Consider the following 25,185-nt stretch of genomic DNA (forward strand, 5'->3'; position numbering starts at 1 on the left):
TCCCCCATGGCCCTGCCCAGCGTTTCCCAGCAAGGGTTAGGCTGGCCCGGGAGAGCTCAGGGCTCTTATCCCACCCACACTGATCTAGAGTCTCCAGACATCTCCCAAGCCCCCTAGGGAAGATCACTTCCTGGAGGTCCCAGGCTGGGGATGAGGGAATGAGAGTTCTCCTTTGGTTCTTTAGTTCTGGGGGACCCTGCCTTCCCCATGTTAATCCTCTCTCCCATTTCCTTAACCTGGAGTTTGCAATGAGAATGAATTAATAACTCCTTGGATTTCAGTGGACTTGAACATTTATAAAGTCTTTCCCCCTAGTTTGCCACTTTTGACGGTCCACTCCGCTCTATAAGCTAGTTACATAGGACATTTGTGCTTTGATTCATTAAGACTACACCTAGGCCTCCGAAAATACGCCAGTGTCCTCAATGGACCTCGGAGCCCACTCTGAGAAGTCACGGGGCTTGCTGAAGTTCACCCAGCTGCTTACGGTGGGGCCAAGGCTTGCACCAGGCAGCATTTAAGCCCAGGGATCCTACTTCAGCTGCGCTAGGAACTGAAAGGACCCGGCCTAGAACCAGTTTCTCTTCCCGTGAGCTTCAATCACTCCTCTCTCTGGGGGCGAGCTAGCTGGGAGCCGCACCCGGCTCCCTTCAGACCACAGAGGACAAGCCAGGTGGATATTGAATCAGCCAGAAGCTCTCCTAGAGTTGGCCCTCCGCCTCCCCCTCCACCCACCACCTAGGAGGCCGTGCCCCTTCCTGAAGCGCCTTCCCCCAGCCTGCTCTCTGTATCATTTGCTCTCTGGACCTCTTGGGGATTCCTGCCACTCCTGGGCCCGGTCTCTCCTCTGTATCCATATCCTTCGTTAATTTTCCACCTGCCCACAGTCACTGAGCAGGACAGCAGTAGTGACCCAGGGCCTTGGCAGAGAGAGGGCAAGGGAAGGAAGGGGTGGGTCTGGGGGCAGAATCCACAGGCTCCTCAGAGGCAGCTGTGGTGAGGTCTGCAGATTCACAGGCAGATGAAGCAGACTCTGGGAGTGTCTGTGTGTGACCTGGGTGGTAGTTTACTGGCTAATGACAAGGGACCTTTTCTGGGCCTCCCTCTAGTTCTCCGGGTAAAGCACATGATTTCTGATTTCCAGGTTTTTTTTTTAAGTTCATTTATTTGTTTTGAGAGAGAGAGAGAGAGAGAGAGAGAGAGAATCCCAAGCAGGCTCCATACCGGCAGTGCAGAGCCTGACTCGGGGCTCGAACTCACAAACAGCGAGTGAGATCGTGACCTGAGCTGAAACCAACAGTCAGATGCTTACCAGACTGAGCTACCCAGGCACCCTAGTTGCTGTTGTTTGTTTTTAATTGTAGCAAAATATACATAACACAAAATTTACCATTTTTAACCACTCTAAGTGTCCAGTTGAGTGGAGGTCAGTGCGTTCACGCCGTGCAACCATTTCCACCATCCATTTCTAGAACTTTCTTTTTTTTTTTTTAATGTTTTTATTTATTTTTGAGACAGAGAGAGACAGCATGAGCAGGGGAGGGGCAGACACAGAAGCCGAAGCAGGCTCCAGACTCCGAGCCGTCAGCACAGAGCCCGACGCGGGGCTCGAACTCACAGAGTGTGAGATCATGACCTGAGCCGAAGTCGGATGCCTAACCGACCGAGCCACCCAGGCGCCCCCATTTCTAGAACTTTCTAACCGAAACTGAAACTCTATACCCATTAAACACAAACTCCTCATTCCTGCCTCCCCCAGCCCCTAGCACCCATCATTCGACTTTTGCCTCTATGAATTTGACTCCTCTAGGGACTTCATGTAAGAATCATGCATATTTGTTTTTTGGTGCCTGCCCTAAATCCCTGAGCACGTCTTCAAGGTCCATCCACGTGGTAGCATGTGTCAGAATTTCCTTTCTGAATTTTAAGGCTGAAAAATATTCCCTTTTAAGTATATACGATATTTTGTTCATCCTTTTGTCTGTGAATGGACCCTTGGGTTGTTTCCACCTCTTGGCTGCTGTGAATACCACCGCAATGAGCATTGGCGTACAAGTCTTTGTGTGGGTCTTTGCGGTTCTGTGGGGTATATACTAGGAGAATTACTAGGCCATATGGCAATTCTATGTTTCATATTTTGAGGAACAGACCACTGTTTCCCACAGCAGGTGCACTATTTTGTGTTCTCACCAGCAATGTCTGGGGGGTCCAACTTCTCCATATCCTCAGCAGCATTTATTATTTTCATTAAAATTTTTTTTCTAAGTTTTTTTTATTTATTTGAGAGAGAGAGAGAAAGAGAGAGAGAGAGAGCGAGCAGAGAGAGAGCAGAGAGGGATGGAGACAGAGAGAATCCCAAGCAGGCTCTGAACTGTCAGCACAGAGCCTGATGCGGGGCTCAAACCTACGAATCATGAGATCATGATCTGAGCCGAAACCAAGAGTCAGATGCTTAACCAACTGAGCCACCCAGGTGCCCCTGTTATTTTCATTAAAAAAAAAAAAAATCTGTCTGTTGGAAATGCAAGCTGGTGCAGCCACTCTGGAAAACAGGATGGAGGTTCCTCAAAAAAAAAAAAAAAAACAAAACAAACAAAAAAAAAACAACAAAAAACTAAAAATAGAACTACCCTACGACCCAGCAACTGCACTACTAGACGTTTCTCCACGGGATACAGGTGGGCTGTTTCGAAGGGTCACATGCACCCCCATGTTTATAGCAGCACTATCGACAACAGCCAAAGGACGGGAAGAGCCCAAATGTCCATCGACGGATGAATGGATAAAGAAGATGTGGTATATATATATAATATATATACATATTATATATTATACACACACACACACACACACACACACACACACACACACATAATGGAGTATTACTCGGCAATCAAAAAGAATGAAATCTTGTCATTTGCAACTACGTGGATGGAACTGGAGGGTATGAGGCTAAGTGAAATTAGTCAGGGAAAGAAAAAATTATATGACTTCATTCATATGAGGACTTTAAGAGACAAAACAGAGGAACATAAGGGAAGGGAAACAAAAATAATATAAAAACAGGGAGGGGGACAAAACAGAAGAGACTCATAAACACGGAGAACAAACTGAGGGTTGCTGGAGGGGCTGTGGGAGGGGGGATGGGCTAAATGGGGGAGGGGCACTAAGGAATCTACTCCTGAAATCATTGTTGGCACCATATGCTAACTAATTTGGATGTAAATTTTTGGATGTAAATTTTAAAAAATAAAAAATAAAATAAAATAAATCTGTTTGCTTTTGCTATAGTCATACTAATAAGTGTAAAGTGGTATCTCATTGTGGTTGATTTGCATTTTTCCCAATGACTGATGATGATGAGCATCTTTTCATGTGCTTATTGGTCATTTGTAGATTTTCTTTGAAGAAATGTCTACTCAAGTCCTTTGCCCATTTTCGAATTAGGTTGTTTGTATTTTTGTTGTTTTTAGGAGTTCTTTATGTACTCTGGGTATCAAACCCTTATCAGATACGGGATTTGGGAACATTCTCTTCCATTCTGTACACATTCTTTTCACTCCGTTGAGTGTCCTCTGGTGGACAAAGGTTTTTAATTTTGATGAAGTTCAATTTATCTTTTCTTTTGCCATTTCCACTTTTGGTGCCATATTTAAGATTCCATCACTAGGGGCACCTGGCTGGCTCAGTCGGTGGAGCATGTGACTCTTGATCTTGGGGTTGTGAGTTCGAGCCTCACATTGGGTGTAGGGATCACTTAAAAATAAAAAAATATTAAGAAAAAAAAGAAAGAGTCCATCACTAAACATATATAGATTTATTTCTCGACTCTCAAATCTGTTTCATTGGCCAGTATGTCTACCCTTTTGCTAGTACCACATGGTTTTGATTATTATAGCTCTGTAGTGAGAATTTGAGCCCGAGTTGGGCTCTGTGCTGGCAGCTCAGAGCCTGGAGCCTGCTTCAGATTCTGTGTCTCCCTCTCTCTCTGCCACCACCCCCCCTCAAAAATAAACATTAAAAAAAAAAAAAGATTTGAGCTATCCAGAATCCCTTGTAATTACATATGCATTTGCAGATTGCCTTCTCCATAGCTGGAAAAAAAAAAAAATCTGTTGGAATTTTGACAGGGATTGTGTTGAATCTGTCGATCGTTTTGGGGAATATCTTAATACTAAGTCTTTCTACTTAAGAACATTTCCCGGGGCGCCTGGGTGGCTCAGTCGGTTGGGCGTCCAACTTCAGCTCAGGTCACAATCTCACAGTCTGCGAGTTCGAGCCCCACATCGGGCTCTGGGCTGATGGCCTGGAGCCTGCTTCCGATTCTGTGTCTCCCTCTCTCTCCGCCCCTCCACCGTTCATGCTGTTTCTCTCTGTCTCAAAAATAAATAAACGTTAAAAAAAATTAAAAAAAAAGAACATTTCCCATTTATTTACGTTTTCTTTAAAATTTTTCAGCAATGTTTTATAGTTTTCTATGTACAAGTCTTTTACCTCCTTGGTTAAATTTTATTCTTAGATATTTTATTATTGTAGACGCTATTGAAAATAGAATTACATTCTTCCTTTTTGAGATTGTTTATTGCAGGGCCACCTGGCTGGCTCAGCCTTTAGAGCACAGGACTGTTGATCTCGGGGTGGGGGGGGGGGAATCCTGAGTTTGAGCCCCACGTTCGGTGTGGAGATTACTTAAAAAATAAAATAAGAAAGAAAGGAAGAAAGAAAGAAAGGATTGTTCGTTGTTTGTGTGCCAAAGCACAACTGATTTTTTTGTATGTTGTTTTTGTACCCTGCTCTAGTAGCTTTAGCAGCTGTCTTGTGGATTTTTCCATAGTTAGGATCATGTCTCTGAAATACATATATTTTTACCAGTTCTTTTCCAACTTGGCTGTTTTTTATTTCTTTTTCTGATCTAATAGCTCTGACTTCAACTTCCAGTACAAAGTTAAATAGCAGCGGTGAGAGTGGGTATTCTCCCACAATGACTTTCGCTCCTTAAAACAAAACCTACTTCTGTCCCAGGCGGTTTCGAGTTGCAAGAACCTTTCTGGATGGGTGGAGTAACCCCGAGTTGCAAGGGTGCGCAGAGAGAGAGCCTACAGGGTCCTGCATGCAGCCCTTCCATTGGTTGTCCCATGCAGGGCCCCATGCTCGCACGAGGGGATGCAGCCAATCAGCGTGGCTCGTCTCTGCCCAGCCAGCCCGCGCTAGATCGCGTCGTCCTGTCCCTCCTGCCGCATGCCGGGAATTGTAGTCTGATGGGGCCTTTCCGCCTAGAGCTAAGGGAGCTCGGGAACTACTAGACCCAGCATGCCGCGCGCGCAGCCCGGCGGCTTTCAGGAGTACCCCGCCAACACTCTGGAGCAGGAGCCGGCATCCGGGAGCAGGTGAGAGAGGTCTCCGGCCGGCGCTCAGGCCGCGGTGGGAGGCTCGGCCCCAGCTCCGCGGCTGCACTTGGAGGCGCACGAGGGCCAATCTCTTGCGTCGGAGGCCCCGGTGTTGGGAGCCCGTGGGCCGGACTGGCTGACCCTCTGGGTGGGCGGAAGCCGCCGGGATGTGCGCGCCCCGAGCCTCCCCGGCCCCCCGATGGCTGCTCCGAGGCTGGCCATGCGCTGCCTGTGACCACGGACCTCGTGTCCGTGGTTCCCGGGGTTGCGGCGTAGTCTGCGTCCTCTTGGGGTATCTCCGAGCCTGCGCACCCCCTCCCCGCCTCCCAGGGGAGACCTGGGTTCTAGATTTGGCCCTGCTACTGGTCACGTATCTTCCTGCCTCTTCGAGATTCCGTTTGGCCTTCGTGAAATAGGGTGCTTTAAGGGTCCTCCCAGCCCCTGGTCCTCAGGTCCTTCAGTCTGGGCTCTTCCAGCTGTGCTCCAGGACTTGGGGGAAGAAGCCAAGGCAGTAGCAATTCCAGAGGTTCCCCGCAGGGTTGACGGTTGAGGGGATGTAGTTGGGTGGCATTAAGTTATTTTAAGTGCGTACCTAAGTGCCATCAGTCGACTTCCAGCCAGCCGGTCAGCCGTTCTTTCCCCCCTTGCATTAACTTCTTCCTGTAAATGCCCTGGAGCCTAGCTGGGGAGAGGGCGGGGCATTGTGGGCCCCGAGGTGAAAGGCTGGGGTGGTGGGGGTGACCTGGGGAGCCGCAGCCGAGCATCTGCCTGTGGTGCTTGCCCCTGCAGGGAGTGCTCAGTGCCCCCTCCCTATGCCACCCCTGTGATGCCCCTGTCCCGCTGGCTGAGATCTGTGGGGGTCTTCTGGCTGCCAGCTCCCTGCTGGGCGCCCCAGGAGAGGTGGCTGGGTTCCCTCCTGCGGCCCTCCCTGGTGGCCCCGGGGGCCTGGCACGGTGCCCGCTGCTGGTGCCAAGCGTGGACAGAGGAGCCTCGGTGAGTGTGGTGGGGTGAGAGGCTTTGGGGAGGGGAGCAGTGCTCAGGTTTCTGACTTGTGCCTCCTCTCCTCAGAGCACTTTACTCCTCCCTCAGAATGAATGGAGACCAGAAATTGGACCCTTATGCCCAAGAAAAGCAGAATTTCATCCAGCACTTCTCCCAGATTGTCAAGGTGCTGACCGAGGATGGCACGGGCCACCCAGAGATAGGAGATGCCATTGCCCGGCTCAAGGAGGTGAGGGATTTGTGACTTCAGAGTGGGAATCTTTGGTTCATTCTATAAGCGTCTGGGGGTCCTGGCTTATAGGGGGGGAGCTGGCTTTTACCTGAGTGGCTCTGGGTCTCCTCTGGAGGGGGCGGGGCCTGGGCAGGGATACTCAGTGCTTCAGGACTGCTTTGCATGAAGGGTGAAGAGGGTGAAGGCTTTAATCTGGTAAGTCTCGGATTTTGTTGAGAAAGGGAATTAGGTGTCCGAGGTCACAAGATGCTATTTTGACAGGGACCTGGGAGGAAGGCAGCCTGAGGCGGGCCAGGTGGAGCTAGGGCATCATCAGAAACCCCTGCTCCAGGAGAAATCTGGCTGGGAATTCTTTTTTCTTTTTTCTTTTTTTAATTTTAGAAAAAGAGAGAGTCTGAGCAGGGGAGAGGGGCAGAGGGAGAGAGAATCACAAGCAGGTGTGTGGAGCCTGACACAGGGCTCAGTCCTACAACCTTGGGATCATGACCACGACCTGAGCTGAAATTGAGATGCTCAACTTCCTGAGCCACCAGGCGCCCCCTGGCTGGGATACTTAAGTTGCCTAATTCTTTTATACTTTTGGGGGGTATCTAGTAATTCTTTTTTTTTTTTTAATGTTTATTTTGGGGGGGAGGGGCAGAGATAGAGGGGGACAGAGGATCCCAAGCAGGCTTCACACTGTCAGCACAGAGCCAGACATGGGGCTCGAACTCCTAAAGCCAGAGATCGTGACTTGAGCCAAAGTCGGACGCTTAACCGGCTGAGCCACCCGGGCTCCCCTATTTAGTAATTTTTATAAATACTGTTGAAGCTAGGAAAAGGTTTGCCTACGCTGGGATGGAGACTACAGGGGGAGGTGCTCCCGACGCATTAGAGCCTGTGGACGGCAGAAGGCAGAAGGCAAAAATGGAGTTCCCAGCAGGAGGAGACGCCCCTGGAAGGCTGGGGGGTGGATCCCCTCCTGAGCTCTCTTCTGGCCTACTTTGGGGCCTTGTCTTTTTTTTTCTTTAATGTTTATTTTTGAGAGAGAGACAGAGACAGAATGTGAGCGGGCGAGGGGCAGAGAGAGCAGGAGACACAGAATCGGAAGCAGGCTCCAGGTTCTGAGCTGTCAGCACAGAGCCTGACATGGGGCTTGAACTCATGAACTGTGAGATCATGACCTGAGCTGAAGTTGGACACTTAACTGACTGAGCCACCCAGGTTCCCCGGCCTTGTCTTTAATACAGTGAGAGAGGCTTTTCACTTGCAGACAGTTTGAATTGTGGGTAGGAGGAGGTGGCTGGGAAGCATAGGAGAGGTGGGGATGGGGCAGGAACCTGGGAAGGAGAGACCTGAACTTGCCAGCCATTTCCGTGGCGTGAACCCTTGCCTCTGGGTTTAAGCCCTGCTTTGTGCTCGGGGACAGATTTTGCTGTGCAGTATGGAGGCTTTAAATTTACTGAGGAATGCAGTGCCTGGCTAGGTCAGTCAGTAGAGTGTGTGTGACTCTTGATCTCAGGGTTGTGAGTTCAAGCCCCATGTTGGGCATGGAGCCTGCTTAAAAAAAAAAAAAAAAAAAAAAAAAAAAGGAAAAGAAAAAAAATGTACCGAGGAAGACCACCCAGAGAGGGCTGGGGGCGGGGGAGCCACTCCAGAGACTCCCCGGAGGAGGAGCCGTGATCGAGGAAGTTGAAGTTAGGTGGCGGTTGGAAGGGAGAGAGGGTGGGGAGCAATCTCCGAGCGGCCCTCTGGAACACGCCGCCCTGCCCTCCCCCCCTGCGCCCAGGTCCTGGAGTACAACGCCGTCGGAGGCAAGTACCAGCGGGGCCTGACGGTGTTGATAGCCTACCGGCAGCTGGTGGAGCCCGGGAAGCAGGATGCCGACAGTCTCCGGCGGGCCCTGACCGTGGGCTGGTGTGTGGAACTGGTGAGAGGATGGAGAGGAGGTTTTACCAGGGTGGGGGCATCCTGGGGGGCGGGGAGGGATGAGCCGGAAACTAATTTCTCCACGTGTTTCTGTGCGGCAGTAATCGAATTTGGACACCGAATTACCCCAAGGTTAACAAATGTGCAGAACCTCGTTGCCAGAGGGTACATATTTAATCCACAAACTAGCAGTGGGCCAGGGCCTTGGAACTGGACATAAAGGCGTCGCCTCTGGGGCACCTGGGCGGCTTATTCTGTTGGGTGTCTCTTTATTTGTTTTTTTGAAATGTTGATTTATTTTTGAGAGACAGAGAGAGAGGGGGTCGAGGTGGAGGAGCGTGACGCAGAGGATCCAAAGCGGACAGAGTGTGACGGCAGAGGTCCCGACTCGGGGCTCAGACTCTTGAATGGTGAGATCATGACCTGAGCTGAAATCAGACGCTCAACCAGCTGAGCCGCCCAGGTGCCCGGAGAATCTAACTCTTGATCTCAGCTCAGGTCTTGATCTCAGGGTCATGAGTTTAGCCCCTAGCTGGGTTCCATGCTGAGTGTGGAGCCTAGTTTAAAAGAAAAAAAAAAAAAAAAAGTCAACTCTTTCCTCCGAGCAGAGGATAACCACGCAAACGGTGTAGTTCTTCCAGAAGGTTACTCCAAAGCAGAGACTGGAAACTTTCAGCCCACTGGTAGTTTTCAAAAATTAAGGGCCCTAAATTTAATTAAGAAGAGATGTCACATAAAACCCCAGATTTCTGGCATTGCTTGGAAAATTGCTAGATCCGGGCCCAGATACCCACGTAGCAGCAACTGGCTGACGTTGAATCATAGCCACTGACCCCACAACAGGGCACGTGCTCTCTTGTGTGGCCCCGTCCTGCTCTGCTCCAATCCCCTTGTCTCCTATACCCGGTTCATTTGGCCCTTGAAGGGGCATTGTTTCCTGGCCTGGCCCAACACCTTCACTAGTGACAAGGAGACTGGGTCCCTGGAGGGGTGCCAGGCTCTGAGGAGGGTGGCAGTGAGCCCAGAAGGGAAGACACTTAGGACATGATGAATGACGGACATGCTGAGGCTTCTGGCCTGCCTCAGGGGAAGACGTGATGGGCTCGGGGTCAGCCATGCCGCATTCTCGGTTTGGTTTGGGGCTGTTGGAAATTCCAGTCTGTAGCTTGTGAGTGAGATGGGCCTGGAGAAGAGGGATTTGCCTCCAAGGAGGTAAAGGGATAGTGGCATCACTGAGGGACAGGTGATGGGCAAGGAGGCCCAGGGCAGAGCAGGGGCGCAGAGCTCGGGGACCAGGCGGGGGAGGATTTGAGGGCCCAGTGGTTCACCTGCTGGAGATGATTGTCATGAATTAGAGCTGCACCTGTGAGTGTTTCTTTTTTTAAACCTGTCGGTAGTGCTGTCCCTTCCCCAAGGTGCTTTTGAGCTGTCCCCCATTGTTTTTGTTTGGGTGATTAAAAAAAAAAAGTATCTTGAGAGAGACCGAGAGAACATGAGCGGGGGAGGGGCAGAGAGAGAGAGAATCTCAAGCCGGCCCCAGGCTGTCAGCACAGAGCCCGATGCTTGGACTCCCGAAACTCTGAGGTATGACCTGAGCCGAAACCAAGAGTCGGACGCTTAACCAACTGAGCCTCCCAGGCGCCCCTTGTTATAATCTCTGCTTTTATCTTTCTACCTCTGCCTCATTTCCTTCAATCTCTTACTTTTCTATCTCAGGATTCACCTCCTAGACACGAGGACATTTGCCCGTATATCCACAGTACCGTGATCACTCGTGTCTTAGTTCATTTGGGCTGCTACGACAAAATAACACGGACTGGGGTAGCTTATAAAGAACAGAAGTTTATTTCGCCGAGTTCGGGGGGCTGGAGGTGGGAGATCACGGCACTAGTGTGGTTGGCGAGGCCCTCGTCCTGGGGCTGGGGCGGGGGGCACCTTCCTGCTACACTCTCTTGTGGCAAAAGGGGCCGGGGACCTCTGGAGGCCTGTCGTGAGGGCCCTGTCCCGGTGCCCGCACACCTCCCGGAGGCCCCGCCTCCTCATCCACGGTTAGGATTTCAACATACACATTTGCAAGGATACATTCAGGCCATAGCAACGTTCCGGGATAATTTATTTAACACCGGTACAGTAATATTATCTAATGTATATTTCTTTTTTTTTTTATTTCATAAACGCCAAATTTAATATATTGTCTGGTGGCTTTAGATCATATTCCTTTCTCCTTGACCTTAAAATTCTTCCAATATTCCTCTTCTGGCCTTGGGAGAGTCTGATGAATTTTTTTTTTTTTTTTTTTTTTTAATTTACATCCAAATTAGTTAGTATAGAGTGCAACAGTGATTTCAGGAGTAGATTCCTTAGTGCCCCTCCCCCAGTTAGCCCATCCCCTCTCCCCCAACCCTTCCCGTAACCCTTAGTTTACTCTCCATATTTATGAGTCTCTTCTGTTTTGTCCCCCTCCCTGTTTTTATATTATTTTTGTTTCCCTTCCCTTATGTTGCTTTGTTTTGTCTCTTAAAGTCCTCATATGGGTGAAGTCATATAATTTTTGTCTTTCTCTGATTAATTTCGCTCAGCATAATACCCTCCAGTTCCATCCACGTAGCTGCAAATGGCAAGATTTCATTCTTTTTGATTGCCGAGTAATACTCCATCGTATATATAGACCACATCTTTATCCATTCATCCATCGATGGACATTTGGGCTCCTTCCATCCTTTGGCTGTTGTCGATAGCGCTGCTGTAAACGTGGGGGTGCATGTGTCCCTTCGAAACAGCCCACCTGTATCCCATGGAGAAATGCCTAGCAGTGCAGTTGCTGGGTCATGGGGTAGTTCTAGTTTTAGTTTTGTGAGGAACCTCCATCCTGTTTTCCGGAGTGGGTGCACCAGCTTGCATTCCCATAATGTATATTTCATAGTTAAATTTCCTCATTGTCCACAAAAAGTCCATTCTAAGTTGTTTGTTTTTTTTTTTCTTTTTTTTTTTTAATTTTTTTTTTCAACATTTATTTATTTTTGGGACAGAGAGAGACAGAGCATGAACGGGGGAGGGGCAGAGAGAGAGGGAGACACAGAATCGGAAACAGGCTCCAGGCTCTGAGCCATCAGCCCAGAGCCCGACGTGGGGCTCGAACTCACGGACCGCGAGATCGTGACCTGGCTGAAGTCGGACGCTTAACCGACTGCGCCACCCAGGTGCCCCATTTGTTTTTTTTTTTTCAAATACTCAGGATCCAGTCAAGAGTAATGGGTTCTTCTTTGATCTTTAATCTTTAGAATAGTCCCTCCAGCGTAACTGACTAATACTGTGGATAGGTTTCTCATTTAGTTGAGACTCTGGTACCGGTGTGTATTTTTTAAGTCCCCTACAAAACAGGAAGTGCAGTTGGGTTACGAACTGCAGTGGGACGGAGGAGACTGAGGGAAGCCGCAGAACGAATGCCCCTGGAGACCGTGTGGGTTGAGTGGGAACGGTTGAAACCAGGTGGAAGAGAGTGGACCGGGAGCTTCAGTGGAAGCATGTCGCTCAAAGTAAACACTATGTACATAAGACACGTGCCTCCGATATGGGGGCCCAGAGCCTGCCTCAGGATGAGGGCAGACATGGAGGTGTGGATGGACGCCTCCTTCCCCGAGGATTCACTTGGGAAAAGAGCAGCGGCCACCTTAGTCCTTTCTGTATGGGGCACGGCAGAGCCGACGGGTGGCGCTGGGGGCTCCGAGCGAGGCAGGGCCGCTGGTGCACAGACTTCAGGGCGGAGTGAAGATCTAAACCGTGTTCTGGAAGGCCGTGTTCGAAGTCTCGGAACCTGACTACAAGAAGTATTGGGGTACGCGGCGGCGTTTCGCTCTCTGTTACACATGCGTTTGTTACACATCGGCTCTGGGGCCGGCTGTTTGAGCCTCTGGGAGCTCCGGGGGGGCAGATGTTGGCCTTGCCTCCGAGGACCTCACAGCCTGCTGGGAAAACTCGTGTATCCTGGGGACCTCAGGAAGGCTGGGACTTAGAAGCCCTGGGCTGCTGTTTGAGTGGTTAAATGGTTAAGACCCATGGGTGGAAGTTACCAGGGGTCAGACTTCGGTTCTGTCCCTATTAGACCTACACCCTTAGATGAGCTCCCTGAGGTGGGGCTTTGTCCCGCACACGGGTGTGTAAGCAGAGTGCCCGGGGACGACACGGGAACAGCTGCCTTTTATTCCAGAAGTCAGGTAAAGTCAGACTGCATGAAGGAATCTTCCCTTCAGCATTCAAGGAAGTTTTTGGCCAGGGAACAGTCTGTGAAGATCTAACCTCCCTGACCCCGGGGTCGTCTAGGGCTGCGTGTTTGGGGATGTCCGAGATCTGTTGGGAGTCTCTCACTCTGGAAATGAGAGCTGTGACCCCACGTTATACCTGGAACGCCAGATCCAACGAAGTCGTAGGATTTTCCGAAGTCCCACGGCACAGCACAGATGTCCCAACCGCTCTGTCACCGGCAGAAGGAGCACCTCCAAGGAGACCGAGGGTCTTACCCCACTCTTCCTTCTCCTGTAGCTCCAGGCTTTCTTCCTGGTGTCGGACGACATCATGGATTCATCCCTCACCCGGCGGGGGCAGGTCTGCTGGTATCAGAAGGTGCGATACTACCGGGCGAGAAGCCAGCAGTGGGCGTGGCAAAGGGCCTGGGGTGGTGGTGACCTCGAGCCCGCCGAGGTGTCCGCAGTGGCCAGAGATTGACCGCATGTTTCTTCTGCGTCCCCGACAGCCAGGCATAGGTCTGGATGCCATCAATGACGCGTTGCTTCTGGAAGCATGTATCTACCGCGTGCTGAGGCTCTACTGCCGGGAGCAGCCCTATTACCTGAACCTGATTGAGCTCTTCCTACAGGTGTGCCGCAGGCCTGGCCTCCCTGGGCCACTTTCATCTGGCTTCGCTCGGGGCACGGGAGAGCGCTAGGTCTGCCTGAAGGGAACAAAGCAGGGAAGGGTGCCGGGCAGGGTGGTGGCAGGAAGGGCTTCCCTGGTCTCCGTGATCGGGTCAGGATGGGCCATGAGGCTCGGGGCCCTCGCCCTCTTTTTTTTTTTAATTTATTTATTTTGAGAGAGTGAGCGAGTGAGCCACTGGGTGGGGGAGGGGCAGAGAGAGGGGGAGAGAGAATCCCAAGCAGGCTCCCCACTGACCACGCAGGGCCCGATACAGGGCTCGAACCGTGAGATCATGACCTGAGCCGAGATCAGGAGTCAGACGCTTAACCAACTGTGCCACCCGGGCACCCCAAGGGCCCTGTCCTTGCTCCCTGTCTGACTGCCCATGGCATGGGATGTGGGTCCCGGGATTTCAGGGTTTCCCAGCCCTGGGGAAAGGCAAGGTTACGGGCCATCTTCCTCCTCAGAGTTCCTATCAGACTGAGCTCGGACAGACGCTGGACCTCATCACGGCCCCCCAGGGCAATGTGGATCTCAGCAGATTCACTGAAAAGAGGTGAGGGATGGTGGGAACTGCATCTGGACGGCCCGGGAGGGCTGTGCTGGGCACTGCCCTTCTGAGCGGTGTATCTTCTCCCCTGCCCAGGTACAAGTCCATCGTCAAGTATAAGACCGCTTTCTACTCGTTCTATCTTCCTGTGGCTGCCGCCATGTACATGGTGAGTGAGCCTCCCCACCCTTGCTGCCCCCTGATGGGGCTTTTGGACAAGAGGGCACAAAGCAGGCGTCTTCGGGCAGTCTCGTGCCCCCACTGCGTGGCTGTGTGACCTTGACCAAGTTACTTAAGCTGTCTGAGCCTGCTCTCAGCTGTAAGATGATAAAGTTCCCTCCCCGGGATTTTTATGACCATTAGCCAAGGCAAGGGACGTGAAAGCAGTCAGCCCATCGAGTCTGGATGGGAGTGGGGAGGAGGTCACACGGTGTGATGTGGAGAACCCTGGGCTAACTGCCTGCGCTGACCTCGCTTCTCCATCGCCCTTTTCATCGCGCAGAAGTGGTGAATGGTGAAGGGTAAGGAAGAAGAGTGTTGCCCGGGGTCCGCAGGCCTCTGGGGCTGACCCGCCTCTGCTGGCCCTCACCCGGAGGCTCCGCTGGCATAAGCGGGTAGAGGTTGGGCGGTCCAGACGTCCTGCATCCGGGCGGCCCGGCATGTCTGAAAGGAGAGGGGAGACGATTTGGGGGCTGTGCTGCGGCCAGCCCCCCCCCCCCCCCCAGAGCAGCAGCAGGGAAAGCGGAGGCCCCCCTGGAGTTGGGCTCACTGCTCCGTTTCCGCCGTAGGCGGGCATCGATGGGGAGAAGGAGCACGCCGGCGCCAGGAAGATCCTGCTGGAGATGGGGGAGTTCTTCCAGGTGCAGGTAGGAAGGTGCCGGTGGGAGCAGGCCACAGCTTCCTGTCTCCGGAGCCTCTCCACTCTGCCTTTTCTGCCCCTGCCAGGATGATTACCTTGATCTCTTTGGGGACCCCAGTGTGACAGGCAAGATCGGCACGGACATCCAGGACAACAAATGCAGCTGGCTGGTGGTTCAGTGTCTGCAGCGGGCCTCTCCAGAGCAGCGCAAGGTCCTTCAGGTGCCGGAGAGAGGGCTGTGGGCCTGGGCTCGTGAGGAGGGGGACGGGGCGGTGATTCTCAAGTGGGGGTGCTCTTGCAGACGTTTTTGTTGTAACTTGGTGTGCGCATGCGCTACAGGTGCCTCCTGGGTAGAGGCCGGGAAGCCGCCAAATGCACAGAACGGCTTCCCCCCGCAGGAGAGTCTCCAGCCCTGAGTTTGAGTAGTGCCCAGGTTGAGAAGCCCCGGGGGAGAAGAAACTGAGTCCTGAGCCAGTATCTGAGCATTTGGGGTGGGGAGACGGAAGTTGAAGATCGGAGGCGCGCAAAGACCCTGGAAACCGGAGGCGGGAAGTAGTGACCAGCGATAGAGATGTTCTGGAATCTGTGCATGAGGGCCGTGCCGGGCACCTGGAGGCGCTGGCGGGGTAGGCTGAGCCCGTTCTCCTGTCCCCAAACCCTTCCAGGAGAACTATGGGCAAAAGGAGGCCGAGAAGGTGGCCCGGGTGAAGGCGCTCTACGAGGAGCTGGAGCTGCCGGCCGTGTTCGGGCAGTACCAAGAGGACAGCTACGGCCGCCTGATGGGCCTCATCGAGCAGCACTCTGCGCCCCTGCCCCCGGCCATCTTCCTGGGGCTGGCGCACAAGATCTACAAGAGGAAAAAGTGACCCGGGGACCGGGGACCGGGAGGGGTTGGGCGAGGCGGGGCCGCGAGGCGCTCAATAAATTGTCGAACCTCGTCGTGGTCCTGTTCCTGCTGTGCTAGCCGGGGGCTCCGGCCAGGGTGGGCAGGGGTGGGGGTGGCTGCACGGAAGCGGGGACCAGGGGGGGCCTTGCCTTCGGGACCCCTGAGGACCGAAAGCCTAAGACCTCGAAAGCTGCTCGCTGGGCCTCGGTGGGTGACACGGGCGCGACGTCAGGCGCTGGGGGCTGGGTCTGAGCCACGCCACGCCCATGCGTGAAGGGGCGCGGCTGCGCAGCGCCGGCGGGTTGTCCCAGCGCCCCCCGCCCCCCCTCCAGTCTGTGCGGTCCGGCGGGGACCTTGGGAGCCGAGGAGGAGCCCGCTGCAGCGGCTGCGGGAGGAGGCCCCTGGTGAGGAGGGCTCGGCCTCGGGACGCGAGAGAGGGGGGGCGGGAGAGGGGAGCAGTGAAGCTGCACAGAGGAGGAGCGGGGCGGCGGCTGGGTGATGGGGACCAGCGCGGAGAGAATGGACGAGCACGGGGTCCCAGCGCAGGTGCACCGAGGCCGCCGAGCTCTGTGCCGGCCGACCTGCCACGCGGACCTGACACGCTGCCCCTTTCGCGCATTGAGCGGCCAGACGCGCCATCCCCCACCCGGCTTCAGAGCATCTGGGCGGGGCCTCCCTCGGCCCCTTCCCCTGGGAGTGAAGGGCAGGCTGGGGAAGGGGCGGCGGCGGGGTGGGGTGGGGTGGGGGGACAGGGCCAGACTGCAGCAGAGACGATCTGGGGCTCCATTCCGGGCCCCATCCTTTTTCAAGCCCCCGCACCTCCACGGAGATCCAGAGCGCAGCCGCATTCTCTGACCCTCCCCGCCCCATTCCCGGGGGGCTCCCTTCGGCTCCACCTGCAAATACTGCAGTGGAAACTAATGGTCAGTCGGTGGACGTTTGCATCTCATTTAAATATTGTCCGATGCGGCCGGCGCCTTTCATGCCTGCTGCAGCTGTCAGTCACCTCGGTGTCCTTCCCGCGGCCCGCGCCCTCTCTGGCTGGGTTTCACCGTCCCTGTCTTCCAGGTCTGCGTCTGCGGTTGCCAGGTAGGCGGGTGTGAGAGGCCCGATCCTCCTGATTGTCGAGAGGCCATCCCGTCGCCGGCGGCACAATGCTGTCCCCTCAGAGGGCTTTACTTTGCAACCTCAACCACATCCACCTCCAGCATGTCTCTCTGGGCCTGCACCTGTCCCGCCGTCCTGAGCTACGGGAGGGGCCCTTGAGCACGTCCCCTCCCCCAGGGGACACCGGGGGCAAGGAGAGCCGGGGCCCCTGCAGCGGGGCCCTGGTGGATGCCAATTCCAACAGCCCAGCCGTGCCCTGCCGCTGCTGCCAGGAGCACGGGCCAGGCTTGGAAAACCGGCAGGACCCGGCCCAGGAGGAAGAGGGGGCTGCCTCCCCCTCGGACCCGGGCTGCTCCTCCTCGCTCAGCTCCTGCTCAGATCTTAGCCCTGACGAGACCCCCGTCTCCGTGTACTCGCGGGGCCTCCCTGGCGACGAGCATGTCCGCCCTCAGCCCAGCATCACCCCCCTGGAGCAGGGCTCCCCACTGGCTTCCGCAGGCCCTGGCGCCTGCTCCCCGGACAGCTTCTGCTGCTCGCCCGATTCCTGCTCCGGAGCGTCCTCCCCTCCTGGCCCTGGCCTGGACTCCAACTGCAACGCCCTGACCGCCTGCCTGGAGCCCCCCTCCCCGGGGCTGGAGGAAGAGGACGAGGGTGGGGAGCAGGACCTCCCTGCCTCCGAGCTCCCAGAGGCGGATGATGATGATGGGAAAACCGACGCTGGGAAGACGGAACCCAGCTGGAAAATCAACCCTATCTGGAAAATTGACACGGAGAAAGCGGAAGCCGGCTGGAGAATCGCGGAGAACAATAACTCTAGCTGCAAAATCAGTGGGCATAGTAACTCCAGCTGGAAAACGGAACCCGGACAACTCGACTCCGGGCGCAAAACCGCCTCGGGGGTAGCCGACCCCGGCTGGAAAGCAGACGCGGGGAGAGCCGAGGCGGGGTGCAGGCGTGACGTCAGCGAGGAGCCGGCGGCTCGCCGGACCGTCACGTCTTTCCACGAGCTGGCCCAGAAGCGCAAGCGGGGCCCGGGGCTGCCCCTCGCGCCGCAGGTCAAGAAGGACCGCAGCGACTGGCTCATAGTCTTCTCGCCCGACAGCGAGCTGCCCCCCAGCGGCTCCCTGGGCGGCTCCCCGGCGCCGCCGCGGGAGGTCACCACCTTCAAGGAGCTGCGGTCCCGGAGCCGCGCCCCGCCCCCGCCGCTGCCGCCCCGCGACCCCCCGGCTGGCTGGGCCCTGGTGCCGTCCCGGCCCCCGCCCCCGCCCGTCCCGCCGCGGAGGAGGAAGAACCGGCCCGGGCTGCAGCCCATCGCCGAGCGGCCGCCCGAGGAGGGCAGGCCGGGCAGCCCCGCGGCTGGAGAGCAGGCCCCGGCCGCCCGGGAGCCCGAGGAGCCGGGCGCGCAGGCCGGCCGTGCGGGTAAGCGGCCGCGGGGAAGAGCGGGGCGGAGGCGGGGCGGGGGAGGGGGGGGGCCGGGCTGCGGCCCCGCCCCCGCCTCCGGCCCGCCCCCTCCGTGGGTGCCGCCCGCCGCCCCCCTCCCGCAGACCGCCCCCCCCCCCCCCGGCCGCCGGCGGCGAGCGCTCCGGGAGGGGACCCTGGGGGGCGCCGCCGGGCCGCGGCACTAACTCTCTGCTCCCTCTTTCTCCGCCCGCCCCGCCTGGCTGCCGCCCCGCCCCCGCCGCCCCGCCCCGCCCCCCGCTGCAGCCGGTGCCCCCCCGCCGCCGCCCGCCCCCCGGGCCGCGGCCGACGCGCGCCCCCTGCTGGAAGGCGCGGGCGCGGTGGGAACCCCGCCTCGGGCCGGCCCGCCCCGCGCGGGACTGCGGCTGCTGCCCGTGCGCCTGTCCCCGGTGGGCGCGCACTCGCCCCCGGCCCGGGGGGCCCTACCCTGCCTGGCCAGCCCCGAGCTGGCACTGCTGCTGTCCCCGCTCTTTCCCAGAAGCAGCACCTTCCCCGCCGCGGCCCCCCCGCCCCGCCAGGTGCCCGCCCCCCCGCTGCCACCGCCGCCGCGCCCGCCGAAGGCCCCCGGCCGGACCAGGAGCCCGCCGCCTCCGCCCAGGCTACGTAAGACGGACCCGGGCCCGCCCGCCCCCCGCGCCCGCCCGCCCGCCCGCCGCGGGGCTGGGCCCTGGGCCTCGAGGTCCGGGCGTGGGGGGCGCGGGCCGAGGGCGTCCCAGCTAGCGCCGGGCGACGGGCCTCGGGTCACGCCCCCTGCGCACCGGGGCGGGGGGGGGGGGTTGCTGGCCGCGCCTCGCTCGGGGGGTGGGAGAGAGGCTGGCTCGGGACCCGGTGGGCCCCGCCCGCGCCTCCCAGCCTCCCGATCCCCGGCCGCCCCTCCCGCTGCGTCCCCTCCCACTCCCGGAGGTCGGTCTGTCTGTCCGTCCATTGGCCCAGGCCCCCCACGTGCTCCCCGGGCTGCCCTCCCTACACGCGTCCGGCCGGCGGGGAGCGCGCAGTCCCGGCCGGGGCCTTCGGGGCGGAGGTGGGCGCGGGTGCGGGCGGCGCGCGCGGGACGGGGCGGGGGGGGGGGGGGGGCGCTGCGCCTGGCCCTGCCCCCGGCCCTGCCCCCTTGCGGCCTGCGGGCGACCTGTGCGCCGGCCCGGCGTCCTCGGGTCACCCTCGGGTCACGCCGCCGCGTTCTTCCTTCACCCCAGCCCGGAGCTCCTGGTCGTTCGCCGGCGCCCCCGGGGCCCAGCGACGGTGGATGGCAGAAACCCAGGGTGGGGCCGGCCAGCTGCAGGAGCAGAAGAAAGGTAGGACGCTCGGACTCTTGACCCCGGCTGCCGAGTCGGCTGCGGCTGGTGTGGGCGCCCGGCCCCCGGGGTCACGGTGCGCGAACCGAGGGTCTGCGGGGCGCTCGGGTGAGCGCGGGCACCGACCTCCCTGCCCGGCCCTCGCAGGGCTCCTGATAGCCGTCAGCGCCTCGGTGGATAAGATCATCTCGCATTTTGGGGCCGCCCGGAACTTGGTTCAGAAGGTGAAGGTGTCTGTGGGGGAGGCAGCGGGGGCGAGAGGGGACCCCTGGGGCCCGCACGCGCGGTTGGCAGGGAGGCCGACGTGCCGCGTTGTGCCCGCCCCCAGGCGCAGCTGGGGGACAGCCGGCTGAGCCCGGACGTGGGGCACCTGGTGCTGACCACCCTCTGCCCGGCCCTCCACGCCCTGGTGGCCGACGGGCTGAAGCCTTTCCGGAAGGACCTCATCACCGGGCAGCGCCGGAGCAGCCCCTGGAGCGTGGTGGAGGCGTCGGTGAAGCCAGGTGGGGCGGGCCCGGGCGGGGCGGGGTGGGGGCGCGCGCAGGCCTGGGCCCGGCTGATAATGCGGCGTCCGCAGGCTCCGGCACCCGCTCGCTGGGGACCCTGTACAGCCAGGTCAGCCGTCTGGCCCCGCTGAGCAGCAGCCGCAGCCGCTTCCACGCCTTCATCCTGGGCCTCCTCAAGTGAGTGGCCCTGTTTTCTGGCGCTCCTCCCAGCCCCGGGGACCTCGCGGGTGCACTGGTGGGACGCAGCGGTGCTCTGGTTCCCAGAGAGGGCTGTCGCCTCTGCGAAGCTCATCTCTCATCCCGACCTCCGTTTTTCCTGCCACCGCCAGCACGAAGCAGTTGGAGCTGTGGTTTTCCAGCCTCCAGGAAGACGCAGGTCAGACCCTGAGCCTCAGGGGGGGGGGGGGGGGGGGGGGCGGGCACCTCTCCTGTCGGTCCCACTGACGTCAGAGTGACTTTGGCCCCAGGCGCGACTTTGATTACCCTGCCGCTTCAGGCTTTCAGTGCTTCCCGTTGCCCATAACAGGAGAGACCCGAGTCCTCACCGACACCTCCAGAAGCTTGGTTATCAGGCCTCTGCCTTCTTACCCGGCCGCCAGGTCTGGGGCTCCCCCCAGGCCTCGGGGCAGTCTTCTTCCCCATCCTTCCTGCCCCACGGCCCTCCCAGGGTCGTCTTTACCCCAGGAGGCCTGTTCACCGTCATCCCTCTCGTCCTCCTTCCCTGAGGCTCCGGGTTGCTCCCTCGGCCTTGAAGGCCCCCTTTCCCTCGTGCGAGTTATGTGCCACCCTTGTTCCGCGGGCCCTGGTTCCGCTGGGGCAGGGGCGCGTGGGCTCTGCGCCCCCAGCGTGGACGGAGGCCGGACCGGGGCCCGACGGCAGCCTGCACGTCCCCAGGCCTGCTGTCTCTCCTGTATCTGCCCACCGGCTTCTTCTCCTTGGCCCGCGGCGGCTGCCCCGCGCTGACCACCGAGCTGCTCCTGCTGCTGCAGCCGCTGTCCGTGCTCACTTTCCACCTGGACCTGCTCTTCGAACACCACCACCACCTGCCCCTGGGCCCGCCTCCCGCCGCCCCCGCCCCGGGCTCGCCTCCGGCCCTGCAGCACACCGTGCGGGCCGTGCTGCACTGGGGGGGGCGGCTGGCCCAGAGCCTTCGGGGGGCTTCCGGGGAGACGCCTCCAGGCCCTTCAGCTCCCGCCAGCCCCCCCGCACCCGGCGGCTGGTGGGAGCAGCTGACCCAGGCCTCCCGGGTCTACGCGTCCGGGAGCGGCGAGGGCTTCCCTCTCCCCCGGTGGAGGTCCTGGCGTCCCTCCGGCACCGCCGAAGGAGCCCAGGACGGGCCCCTGCCCGCGGAGGAAGCGGCACCAGGCAGAGGCGTGTGGCTGGGGAGACTGTTTGGGGTGCCGGGGGCCGTCACAGAAGCCGACGGTGGAGCCTTGAAGTCCAGGTAATGGGGTAGCCGGGCCCCTCCAGGACTCTGGCCCCTTCTCAGAGCCCCCAGTCATCCCAGCTGGAACCTGTAGAGACCGTTTGCGCCAGAGGTTGGCCGGCTTGTTTCCCTAGGGCCCGAGCAGCACGTGGTTCCCGTTAGGCCCGCCCTGCAAGCCCCGCAGGTGCCCTCCGTGCTCGTGCTCTTGCCCTGGGGTTTGGCCACGGTGGCCTCGGTCTCTCCAGTGAGCCTCGGGGCCTCCCTGAGCCCGCTGCTCCCAGAGGCCCCTTCCGGGGCGTCGGTGACCTTGGTGGGCGCCCCCCCCCCCATCACCGTGAGGGTGCCTGTGTCCCGCAGCTGCCTCCGTGCTCCCAGCAGTGACCCGTCCCTGACCTCTTTTGAGTCAGGCGCCCCCCCACGTCCTCCCTCCTCCCAAACCCCGGGTTCTTGGGTTCTTTTTCTGGATGCCTGGTGACCCCTGTGACCCTGTGTCCTTCGTCCAGGAGACCGTCCAGCTGGCTGCCGCCGACAGTGAGCGTGTTGGCTCTGGTGAGGCGGGCGCCACCTCCCGAGACTCTGTCTTCCCCCGAGGAGCCTGAGGCCGCAGCCCCGAGCGCCCCGCAGACCCACAGGTCAGGAGGGCGGCTTCTGCTTGGGGAGAGCGGGGGTCAGGGGGGTCGTGGCGCAGAGGCCTGGGGCCACGAGGTCAGCTGGTGACCAGTGTGACGCTGCTGCCTCTCAGCCCGTTTCTCTCTCGTCCGTTGGCGATGGTCTTAGGAAGACTAAACCTAAGTGTGTGAGGCCTGTGGTGCCCGGCGGGTGCCTGGGACCGGTCACTTGTTGCTGTCCTCCGAGGGGTCATGCTTCCCTGAGGGTTTTTCAGGTTCAGACCTGCTTCTACTCCAGAGTCTGGCCTCAGCCTGGTTGTCTCAGTGCACCGAATTAGGTTTCTTTTCTTTTCTTTTCTTTTCTTTTCTTTTCTTTTCTTTTCTTTTCTTTTCTTTTCTTTTCTTTTCTTTTCTTTTCTTTTCTTTCTTTTCTTTTCTTTTCTTTTCTTTTCTTTTCTTTTCTTTTTTTAAGCTTATTTATTTTGAGGGAGAGCGAGCGTGAGTGCAGGGGAGGGACAGAGAGAGAGAGAATCCCAAGCAGGCTCTGCACCGTCAGCACAGAGCCCCACATGGGGCTTGAACCCATGAATCGTGAGATCGTGACTTAAGCGGAAATCCAGTCAGCCGCTTTACCGACTGCGCCACCAGGCGCCCCTGAATTCAGCTTCTTGGCTTTTCCTTCGCTCAACGATTCTTTTCAAGTCCTTCTTACGAGCCGGGCGTTATGCTCTGGGAGGGAACGCGAAGGCACGGGCACTGGAGTCCGTGCCCTCACGGAGCTTGTGGCCCAGGGAGGACCCCGGTGCAGGAACGCGCAGTCCCGTGTGGTGGATGCTCTGCGAGGGGAGGACTGAGTCCCTCGGGGCCAGGTCTGGGGGTGCAGCTGTGTAGGGGGTACCAGGGTGATGGCAGCAGCGAGATGCCTGAGGCCTCAGTGGGTGGGAGGAACCCGGACTCCATCCTGGAGGCCCTGGGAGGCGGCCTGGGGGGACAGGGGCAGGGAGAGGTGAGCAGACCCTGCCTGCCCTGGGGCCCAGGAGTGAGGACGGCAGTGGCGTCCGAGAGGAGGGCGGATGGAGTGAAGGAGATACGGGCGCCAAACAAGTTTTTTGGGGGGTGGGGACGATTGGATGTGGCGTCAGGACGCTGCACATTCTGGCAGGAGACACCCCCCCCCAGGGTGGGGGAGAGCAAGGGGGTGTGTTTGCAACGGAGGGGGCCTAGGAGGAGGAACTGGTCTGAGGGGGGGACTGGTGGGGAGGCCGGGCAGTCGGTCCCCACGCCTCTCCCGGAGCCTCACCTGGCCTGTCCCTCCGGTCCGCAGGGCAGTGCGCGCGCTCTGTGACCACACGGCCGCGGGACCCGGTCAGCTGAGCTTCCGGCGCGGGGAGGTGCTGCGAGTCCTGGGCACCGTGGACGAGGACTGGCTCCGCTGTGGGCGCGATGGCGCCGAGGGGCTGGTGCCCGTGGGGTACACGTCTCTGGTCCTCTAGGCCGAGGGCCTTTCCAGCCGCGTCGCCCCCCCCGGGAACGGTGACCTGTGCAGACGCCGCAGAAGCGTTGGCCTGTCTGCAATACGACCTGTCCCCCCCCAAGAGTCCGTGTCTGCCGATGTGAGATCCGCTCTCCTTCCTCCCTGTCCCGCCGGTGAAACCTGCTCGTCTTCTAAGTACGAAAGGAATTTCCCTCCACCTCCCTCCTCTTCCCACCTGCGTAAGGAACCGTTTCCCTTCCCAGCCGCACCTCTGCCTTCGTCGTCTTCGAGCAGACCGTCCCCACACTGGAAGGGCCTGGTCTCCTTCCTGCGCATGGACACCCCACAGCGCCCACGTTGCTTGTATTTATTCTGTGCTCCCGACCCCCCCCTGCTGGGTGGGCCCGTGGTGCCGGTCCGCCCGCCCCTCCTTTGTCCCAATAAAGTGTGGGCGCTGAACGTGTGTGTGTCACTGGCTCCAGGGCAGAGGCTGCGGTTCGGGGAGAGGCCCCCTCCTGCCGGCCCTGGGTCCTCACTGCTCCCCACGCCGTGGAAAAGCGGCCGATTGGTGCAGAACCTCACAGGTGCCCCTCGGTGGAGGCCTGACTGCGTGTCTTAGGAGCCCGAAGGGACCAAGGCGGGTGGGGAGGCCTGGGCTTCCCGACTGTGCTCACACGACCCCGACCGAGGTGCTGGGCAGGATTAGAGGGTTGCAGGGAGGGACGCCCTTCCAGGTAATGCGCCCACTCTGCGGTGACAGAGGTTCAGACAGCACAGTAAGGGGACGTCTGTTACTCCGTGGGGAGCGTCACCAGGAAGTTAGAGGACAGGACACTTAGGGGAAACAGAACCAGGAGAGGAAAAGATGCTGACGTTTTCCTTTACCTTGGGGCAGGAAGGTCAAGGGGATGACAGGCTGGCGCAGGGAGAGGGCGGCGTGGAGCCCGACGCCTTACACTTTTGCTGTTTCCTGACTTCCTGCTCCCGTTCCTGCTCCCCGTTCCTGACTTCCTGCTCCCCGTTCCTGACTTCCTGCTCCCCGTTCCTGACTTCCTGCTCCCCGTTCCTGACTTCCTGCTCCCCATGCCTAACTTCCTCCTCCCGTTCCTGACTTCCTGTTCCCGTTCCTGACTTCCTGCTCCCCGTTCCTGACTTCCTGCTCCCTGTTCCTGATTTCCTGCTCCCCGTTCCTGACTTCCTGCTCCCCATGCCTAACTTCCTCCTCCCGTTCCTGACTTCCTGCTCCCTGTTCCTGACTTCCTGCTCCCCGTTCCTGACTTCCTGCTCCCTATTCCTGATTTCCTGCTCCCCGTTCCTGACTTCCTGCTCCCGTTCCTGCTCCCCGTTCCTGGCCGGCTTGTGACACTAATCTTGCTCTGATTTCGTTTTGTGTCTGGCTGCCCTCCCAGTGTCGCTGCCCTCCCAATTTCAGGCCTAAGTGTGCATTTCAGGTGTGCTCTAGCGTGGCGTTCACTCACACCGGATTCTGAGAGCCGCTGGGACCCGCTAGCTGCAGCCTTAGGGCAGCGCTCCTTCACGGAGGCTCTCCAACTGCTTTCTCCTCCTCTGGCGTTTGAAC

General features: G+C 58.6%; 2 protein-coding genes and 1 long non-coding RNA gene across 10 annotated transcripts; 2 read left to right on the forward strand and 1 right to left on the reverse strand.

Annotated features, from left to right (window-relative positions):
• Positions 1-5,247: 5,247 nt before the first annotated feature.
• Positions 5,248-15,785, forward strand: FDPS (farnesyl diphosphate synthase). Of its 5 annotated transcripts, none has more exons than XM_086693062.1 (10): positions 5,248-5,387; positions 6,456-6,618; positions 8,390-8,530; positions 13,069-13,149; positions 13,280-13,402; positions 13,908-13,996; positions 14,087-14,159; positions 14,779-14,856; positions 14,936-15,070; positions 15,515-15,785. In XM_086693062.1, exons 1-10 carry the CDS (start codon positions 5,311-5,313, stop codon positions 15,713-15,715), a joined length of 1,161 nt encoding a protein of 386 aa, XP_086549188.1. In that variant the 5' UTR covers positions 5,248-5,310; the 3' UTR covers positions 15,716-15,785. The 5 variants fall into 5 exon arrangements, with proteins under 5 accessions (XP_086549188.1, XP_086549189.1, XP_086549186.1 ...); XM_086693063.1 differs by having other exon boundaries at positions 5,288-5,387; positions 6,477-6,618; XM_086693060.1 differs by lacking the exon at positions 5,248-5,387 and adding an exon at positions 5,446-6,380.
• Positions 14,883-16,849, reverse strand: LOC147572193 (uncharacterized). The gene is made up of 2 exons (XR_015245737.1): positions 15,784-16,849; positions 14,883-15,093 (listed from the first exon to the last, which is right to left on the reverse strand). It is a non-coding gene; the product is annotated as an uncharacterized LOC147572193 (long non-coding RNA).
• On the forward strand, positions 16,030-24,065 carry RUSC1 (RUN and SH3 domain containing 1). 4 transcript variants are annotated; one of them, XM_086693038.1, is made up of 11 exons: positions 16,030-16,139; positions 16,804-18,255; positions 18,547-18,903; positions 19,494-19,592; positions 19,740-19,816; positions 19,921-20,095; positions 20,170-20,275; positions 20,428-20,474; positions 20,993-21,542; positions 22,028-22,156; positions 23,457-24,065. In XM_086693038.1, exons 2-11 carry the CDS (start codon positions 16,890-16,892, stop codon positions 23,623-23,625), a joined length of 3,075 nt encoding a protein of 1,024 aa, XP_086549164.1. In that variant the 5' UTR covers positions 16,030-16,139; positions 16,804-16,889; the 3' UTR covers positions 23,626-24,065. The 4 variants fall into 4 exon arrangements, with proteins under 4 accessions (XP_086549164.1, XP_086549161.1, XP_086549162.1 ...); XM_086693035.1 differs by lacking the exon at positions 18,547-18,903 and having other exon boundaries at positions 16,031-16,139; positions 16,804-18,261; XM_086693036.1 differs by lacking the exons at positions 16,030-16,139; positions 18,547-18,903 and having other exon boundaries at positions 16,780-18,261.
• Positions 24,066-25,185: the final 1,120 nt, after the last annotated feature.

The sequence above is a fragment of the Puma concolor genome, chromosome E4 (assembly GCF_028749965.1).
Source record: "Puma concolor isolate L17-30 chromosome E4, mPumCon1.1.hap2, whole genome shotgun sequence".
NCBI classification, from domain to species: Eukaryota; Metazoa; Chordata; class Mammalia; order Carnivora; family Felidae; genus Puma; species Puma concolor.